The 8,348-nt window shown below is 38.9% G+C and overlaps 1 protein-coding gene across 1 annotated transcript in view; it reads left to right on the top strand.

Moving 5' to 3' along the window:
- Nucleotides 1–8,348, top strand: part of fam120b (family with sequence similarity 120 member B) — a 15,129-nt gene that overhangs the window by 4,985 nt on the left and 1,796 nt on the right. Inside the window, exons 4-8 of the mRNA XM_016268578.1 lie at nucleotides 17–118; nucleotides 875–1,047; nucleotides 1,374–1,466; nucleotides 7,840–7,950; nucleotides 8,109–8,157. Coding sequence (XP_016124064.1) covers nucleotides 17–118; nucleotides 875–1,047; nucleotides 1,374–1,466; nucleotides 7,840–7,842 — 371 coding nt within the window. The 3' untranslated portion in view covers nucleotides 7,843–7,950; nucleotides 8,109–8,157. The remainder of the gene's footprint in view (nucleotides 1–16; nucleotides 119–874; nucleotides 1,048–1,373; nucleotides 1,467–7,839; nucleotides 7,951–8,108; nucleotides 8,158–8,348) is intronic.

Below are 8,348 nucleotides of genomic sequence, written 5' to 3'. Positions count from 1 at the left end.
TCTCTCTCTTTTATAGGTTGTTCTGGTCACACTGTGTCTGTCAAAGAATGGTTCGTCTTTCCAGGAAATCCACTTAAGGAGCCAAACAGAGTCACTCCAAAACCCCTCAACCATCTAAGTATATAATTCAGTAGTTATGTTCTACATATTTGCTCGTCGTTAGGAAGTACCTCACTTGGAGTTTCTCATGTGCTAAGCATTACACACTACCTCATTTGATGCTTCTAAAGGCTGGAATACACTACACAACTTTTACCCTGATTTGCAGTCTGGATGAGTTTTTGAGCAGTTTGTGGCCAGTCAGAGTTGACATATTTCACAGAAAATCATGTAGTATTTGAAGGGCACGGACTATGGCTTTTTTAGCTTCATATAATGATTCCATCCAGATGGAAGATAACCGACATATTTGATATTTTGAGCTGTTTTTAAAACACATTGTTTTGATTTGTAATGCGTCTCCTAACAACAAGGCATTAGTTTCTGCATTAGTTTATTGCGTTCGGAACAACTTGAAAGTCTAGTCCTCAGTCATTTACTGTATGATGCCCAGATTTTCCTCTATAACCTCTAAATTTGTATAATGTATCGCAGCCTTACGTAATCCTGTGATTAATCTCAAGAAATCGATGTTCTGTTTTTAAATTTACATAATTCTCTTTGCTCTTTTGCATTTCCTCGTATCAGTGATTACATGACACAGATGCTTAGTGATAAAAAGAAAAAGGCCATTTGGTTCGATCACTGCATTTTGCTGCATTGCAAATTAATAAATTAACAGCAAATTTTCATTTTTGGGTGAACCATTCCTTTAATTCACTCTCATACACGCCAACCCCCACAAGTTAAACTTGTGGTTTTCATTAATCAACAGAAGGGCCCCCTGATCTGATGGCTCTGTGGTTTAGGACGGACCCAGAAGTGAAAGCAGTCCAAGCATCAACACTCCTGGATGTGTTTGACCTGTATGAGTTTACTGAAGAGCTGAAGCAGTTTGACAGCCCTTTGATTGCTGTGATTTGTCTTGTAACCTACATCACCATTCAGGTGTGTTTAACTTTTCATCATTGATGCCACGGACCACTGAGGTTTTCGCTTGAATGTAAACAAATGGCTCTGTTCAGGTCCATTCACACCACGTATGCTCTGTTAGCCTTTATTTATTAATGATGTGGCCTCATTGCATTTCAAAAGAATTTCAGCTGCCTCTCTTCAACGCCGTTTATTGTGTGTAGTCCTTATCAGACAACTCCGATACCCTTGCATTGTGTACAGATGTGTGTGTGTTGACACTTGATGCTTGTTGTGTATACTTGAGTGTGATTTTCACAGCTTGCTTGTAGAGTAAAAACACTGTTTGTTCCTGGATCTAGACGAGACAGCTTTCCCTGGAAGACGTAGATGCATATCTAAGCCAAGCTGTTTGTGTCAGATTCAAATCCTTCAGAGAAATGCAACAGCTCAGGGTGAGTCTTTCGCGCCGCCTCTGCCTTTCTGAAAGCATTGTTTTTACACTCCTATGCTCACCCATTTTAACTGGGCTTGGTTTGGAGTCTTTTAGAAAACAACTGTGGTCATGTGTGTTCTTTTGTAACATACCTAAAAAAGGCAGTCTGTTTTTTGCAGTTGGTTCGATTACTAGGTCCAAATCTGAGTTTGACTCCACCCACTTTTTTGTGCACTCACTTGTTTCCATTTACATTACCTTTATTCGTTTAGCAGTCGCTTTTGTCCAAAGTGCCTTAGAAATGAGGAATTCAACACAAAGTGACTCCTAAAGGCAGGGTAGGTGATTTGGTTCAAAAACATTTTGTGTTATGCTGGTTGAAAGCCTCTTCACATCCATGAATAAAAGATACAAAATAATAATAATAAATCATAAGTATGTTCATCATATAAAACGATCATATCTCTTCAAAAGGTCATTATGACTCTTTTTGGATCTTCTAAGATTTAATGGAATAGATTTTCAGTCTACGAACAAAAACTCCTCGGGTTTCATAAAAAATATCTTCAGTTGTATATTGAAGAATAACCCAAGTCTTATGGGTTTGGAACAACTTGATGGTGATGACACAGAATGTTTATGTTTGTGTAAACTATCCATTTAAAATAGCTACATTAGATGATAAACACTGTAATCTATGTCAAATCAGCACAACAACATGGAAATGCAACAGATCGAGGCCTTTTGCTTGAGAGATGCATCAGATTCTTTTGCTATTTGGAAAAAAAATGGGGAAAGAGACTGGAGGGATAATTTCTGGTTGCTTTGCGACATTCCTCTCAAATACTACTCTAATTGTGGTCTGAACCTGAGAGCGATGCTCTGGTGACGGGCTCCGCGTCGTCCCTGCCGGCAACCACAGGGCTATTTCAGCTCCCACCCTAATTTAAACCTCCTATGCGTGCTATTTCGGACACGGCTGCCAAGGGCGTCCTGTGGTTTCGCAGTGCTTGGATTGAGAGCCCTCCCCACAGCACAGATAATGGATGATAGAGGGACAAATTAGAGCCTCTTGGGAGATATCCAGCAAGCCACCTCCTAATTTACAGATCCTCCTGTGTCTACGGCCGTCCTTTTTGTGTCTGGTGTGAATCCCTCCAGTCTGTTGTATTCAGATGCTGATGCATATCTCATCCTTGACTTGTGAAACGCCAAGCTGTTGACCATACAAATGAACTATTAAGCTGTGTTTATATTTTTACAGATTATATGTTTATTTACTTTTGCTAATGTGGTTCAAGCAAATAATTTCAATCACCCAGACAATGACTTACTCTGTATCTTTTATGCTTTGTAATGAATGTTTATTGTGCACTTGGCCAGAGTATTTATTTATATATGATCCCACGTGTTTACGTTTTGGCTCAAGTGAAGTGATATGCCTGAGTTTATGTTGCCCACAGTATGTGATAGCGTTGAGGGATTGTGTGTTTAGAGGGCGCGCACAGCTACAGGTGTCGGGTTGCTTGCTGACCCAGAGGCGTGTATGTGCTCAAGGCGTGGCGGCGACAGCCTGCCGCTGGCCAGATGAAAGTCTGTAAAGCTCTCCTGCCTCCCATGTGCCATGGGGTGACGGGAGCACCTGTTACACACGCCATTGTTGTCTCCCATCGGGAGTTACACTGTAACATCTGCCTGAAATGTGAAAAGGGATGAGGTGGGGGGTATTAGGAGGCTGTAAGAGCCAGACAGATGGCAGGAGGGTCTCCAGGGGCTGCCTGATTACCCCCCTCTAATCTGTTTCCCCCTGTGTTGCTTTGTCATAGTAAGGGAATGTAAATGCAAGCTAAGGATGCCACTACGCAGCATCTGTAAAGGATGAATTTAACGATTCTGATTCCACTTTATTATTCCAGTTCAAACATTCGAACATTCTTTTCGTAATTTTGAGGAACAACCCAACTCATATATATTTAAATGCAATTTTTGTTTGAATGAAATTAAGCTTTTATTCACCAAGAACGTATTAAATTGATCAAAATACAAGTTACAAGAGAATTTAATTCAAATAATTGCTGTTGTTTTGGATTTTCTATTCATCAAAGAATCCTGACAAAAATGTATCATTGATTCCATAAAAATAGTAAGCAGCATTTAACTGTTTTCAACATTTATAATAAGAAGAAATGTTTCTTGAGTAGCAAAACAATAATGACTGAAGACTGGAGTAATGATGCTGAAAATTCAGCTTTGCCGTCAGGAATAAATTACATTTGAACATATATTAAAACAGACAACAGTTACTTTAATAATACAGTTACTAATAATATAATTAATAATATTACAGTTTTTACTGTATTTGATTAAATAAATGCAGCCTTGAGACTTTTTGTTAAAACATGAGAAAATCTTATCAACCCCAAACTTTTAAAAGGTAGTGCGTATATATAGTTATTTTTTATTATTATTATTTATATAGATAATTTATTTCAACAGCAGTACTGAGTGAGGGAGTCATAGACCAACTCAAACTGGTAGTGTATGGATTTGAGACTGATTTGTGAGAACCAGTTCTATTCGGAACCAGATCCATTTTTATTTTTCAAAAACACTGAAGGCAAACAATTTTCATGGCATTCAGTTCCATTACTGGTTCCTTACCACAAACACACAGTTGTCTGACTTAGGAGTCGGTTCTTTTTATTGAGTTAAAAAGATGCACAAATGCAGTGTTTTGAGCAGTTCGGAACAAGTCTAATAAGTCCCTCATACATTGAATTCGAATCAGAGCAAGAATCATTAAATTCCATACAATTACAAAACCATAACTAAAACAAATCTTTAGCATTGTGCTTTAGATTCAGCAACAGTGCATGAATCACTAGTACAAGCATTTCAATACAGTGATCTGTTTGCATTGGTGGATGAATGCAGCCATTCAGTATCCATTAACGGAACCAAATCATTCAATTCCAGTATTGAAAAACAGAATGTGTTCTTGGTTCCCAACCCTTTAACTGCAGAAGACTGGTTTCAGACACAGCCCACAATGTTTATTTAGTAAATCAAAAATTGAAAGTTCATTGAAATACCACACAAGCCTAGTCTTGTCATGCGTGAATGTTTACAGTAGTAACATTGAGCAGATGTGCATTAAGGTATGGCACAGGTGCAGAGCCTGAACACAAGGCTGTAGTTTGCCATTAATGTTGAGCTACGTGTCCTCAGGGGGTCCAGCGGTCCTTCAGGCATCTGGCTGGAGCAGTTCTCATTGTTCACTGTTGAAATGCTTGCAGAGCAGCTGCTGTTCTGGTTTGTTGTCCCACTCTATACCTTTACAGCAGCAGGGTGGCATCAGCATTGTCCCGAGGCCTATTGACTTCCACGCTGAGCAATTAGCGGCTTTAAAGGTGCTAAGGCTTTTACGTGTCCTTTTAAGTGGTTTAATCAAAGCCGGTCTACTTCATCCCGCTTTCTAAACCTTATGCATAAAAGTGAATGTGATTAAATGCTCTCGTTTCTCTGAAGAGGCATGGTTTTAAGGAGGAAGTCAGGCCTGTGTAAACAGCATAATATTTCAAGTGACGGCCCAGCTCTCAATCTGTGCGCCTGGAAGGCGCGGGCAGTGGGTTGCTGCTGTCACTTCAGCTTTATCTCCAGCCTCCCTTTTGTTTGCTTTAGTCTAAGCTGTGTTTTAGAGCAGAGCAGGTGGCAGGCCAATTTTACGTTTTGATGTCACAGAAGCTAATCAGACCGTCTCTTATCTCCTGTGGGTGGGGGTGAGGGACCAGGTGACCAGTGGGCAGTTTTGTGGGGGGGTGGGGGACCCTTTGTAAACATCCGCTTAGCCGCACGGCCACTTCAGGTGAGCTCTACAGGGTCACACTCTGCCTTCCTGCAGCCCGAGTTGAAAAACACAATAGGCTCAATATGTAAGATTTTTTTATTCAAATATCCAAAAGCCCCTAGAACGGTGTTATATATTTTGCTGACTTGTGTACTTAAATTATCCCAAATGTTTCGAAGAATGTTTAAATCCAGAGAAATAAGCAATTTTAACTAGTGACACGGACCGTGTCCATAGTGTCATTGTGTCGCCTGCCAATGACGTCATAACCCCTCGATTTCCGGTTTTGTTTTGTAGAAAACATGGAAACACCAAAGACGCTTTAATATGTTGTGCGTTTTAATAGGCCGGTGACGTCCGCACAGAGTAGCATTATAACAGAACTTTCAAACGTTTCTAGTAAACGTTTCCTCGTTTCGCTTCGGCTTTCAGCCTCACCCTGCTTCATTCTGCTACGTTAATAAATCATTAGCTCATCCATGAACATGATTTCTGCCCGAGTCCCGTCGGATTGCATCGGCTGTGGGGATGAAGACCACAACTCCCTTGATTCCACACTCAGTCACTGCCTAGGCCTTTGTCTATTTGTTTATTTTGAATACTCGCCCTCTAGCGGCAAAAAATGACATATTGTGCCTTTAATGGTATGATGAATTTAAAACCCTACTTTAAAAAAAAATCTGTGGTTTAAAGTATCAGTTCGATCACAAATAAACATTCTGTAATCATTAACTTGTGTCGTTTCCAACCTGTATGACTTACTTTAGTCAATAAATCACAGAAGGAGAAGTTTAGGAAAATGTCCCAGCTGCTCTTTTCCATACAAAAACAGGAATGTCTGGCGAACACCGCCAAAAAAAAGCATAATGGATCTGTAAATTTGATCCATTAATATGAATATTTAATGAATTTAGATTTTGTATTTTGTATGCTGAAAATATTCCCCTCTATAAAAATGTTCAAATCTCTTTCGTCCATCTGTTTCAATTGTTGGTTACGAGAAATGTGCCTACCAATATCGTTTGGTCAAACTTGCTGACAAATATGTGAACGTGAATTAAATTTGTGACCTGCAGCGGAGGTTTTTACTGAATACCTACATTTTGGTTTCATACTCGCTGGTTTCCCTCTTGATGTCGACCAGCTCATGAACTGCTCATGTTGTGTCTTAGAGGCAAATAGACTGCTTTTTGTCATCAGATATTTTAGTGCAATTATGGCGGAGTGGCCCAGTGCCTATGTTTTGAATCTCAAGATGTATCCTGTTAGATTGATGTTCTTTTGTTTTTGGTCGTCTGGAATTCCAGCTACTTTATTTTGTCATATGCTGTTCTTAGAGCATCTGTTGTGCACAACATGTTTTCAAGTTTTTTGTAGGAAGTGCTTGTCATCCCTTTCGAAACATGGCATGGGATTTTTTTTCTTCTTCAACAAATGGTAAGTAAAGGGAGATAGTGATTTGAGCCATGTTAGTATTTTATAAACAAAAATCATTAAATTATAAAAAAAATCTGTTTATTAATAGTTAGTAGGGTAGTTGTTAAGTTTATGTGTGTTCTAGGATTAAGGGATCATAGATATGGTCATGCAGAATAATCCATTAATATGTGCTTTATAAGTACTAATAAACATATGCTTGCTAATAAGCAACTAGTTGATATTGAGAATTGGTCCTTAAAATGAAGTGTTACAATATTTTACATACAAATTGAAAGAAATGCCACAATAATAACTAGCTAGTTTGAAACCAAGTGTTTGGTTACTTAGAAATATTTTTCTTTAATTTCATTATCAATATATTTATATGAACTTTTTCTTTACAATAACTTGAATGGCTCTAAATCGATGACAACTTTTGCATTTCATTATGGAATGTTGTTACGAAAATCATTTGGTGGCAGGGTTGACTACGAAATATTGGACACAGATCAATATTTTAGGTCATCCGAATAGTTTATTATTTTAATTGCTAAATATAGTCAAAAAGTTCACAAAATCTGAGGGACCATTTTAGAAGGGGATTCAAACATGTGATGCGTGTAATCTAGCTAACTATCTAGTAATGCTTGCAACAAAAAACATGGCATTTATGTCTCTAATGCTTAAAAAAGTAGTGGAAGACCAAAGTCTAAAGAGTGAAAATTCAAAACAGAAACAAAATCCTCTCATCTCTCAATTGGCCTGAAAACCAAAACTGTTTCTGACAGTTTGTCATTCTTTTCTACTTCCTAAACATTGCGTCTTTTCCCTGAAATTAATTCACACCAATATTTTTCTGTCACTAAGAGGATTGTTTTGAATCTCAGATGTCTTTAAGTGTCAATTGCAAGATGCTGTTGGGGCTAGACGTATAAAGGTCTGGTTGTAATTTATGTGTGTTTGAGGCAGTAATCATTGCCTCAGTCTTTTGGGGACATGGTGGTGAAGTTCAGGCTTCAGAATTGTACGTTTTAGGTTTCCAGTGATGCTCCACTGCAAATACTAATTGTGAGAGAGTCAAGCCTCCAATTAAAACTGCATTTAAATGCTTCTTTTTTTGCCATAGTGAGACCCATGGAGGCTGATGATCTGCTTCGAGAAAGACGACCCCAGCTCCATCACAGCACACGGCAGGAGTTCAGACAGCAGCCCAGAGCTTCAGCACACTACCAGCAGGGTATACCACAGTACACAAGACAAACAATGGCATAAACAGAATTAAGCATATGAGAAAAGAACAAAGCTTGTATGGTTTGTTTGATATTTTATGTTTTTGATATTAAGAATTCCATTTGGTATTTTTAAAATGTAATAAAAGCATAACGTCTTGCATAGGTTATAGACCAAGACATCCGAAGAGAGGAAGGTATCGCCTCGCACCTCGGTGAGCTCTGTGCTTTCAGCATAACCCAATAATTACCAGTGTGAGCCTGTAAAAACAGATTATGATGCTGGCTTGACAAAGCTCTTATCTATCTATCTATCTATCCATCCATCCGCCCATCCATCCATCCGCCCATTCATCCATCCATCCACCCACCCATCCACCCGCCCCACCGCCCATCCATCCATCCA

Source organism: Sinocyclocheilus grahami, unplaced genomic scaffold (genome assembly GCF_001515645.1).
Source record: "Sinocyclocheilus grahami isolate Dianchi unplaced genomic scaffold, SAMN03320097.WGS_v1.1 scaffold47.1, whole genome shotgun sequence".
In the NCBI taxonomy this organism is placed as follows: Eukaryota; Metazoa; Chordata; class Actinopteri; order Cypriniformes; family Cyprinidae; genus Sinocyclocheilus; species Sinocyclocheilus grahami.
The sequence above is the reverse complement of the archived record's forward strand: the minus strand, read 5'-3'. Positions and strand labels throughout refer to the sequence as shown.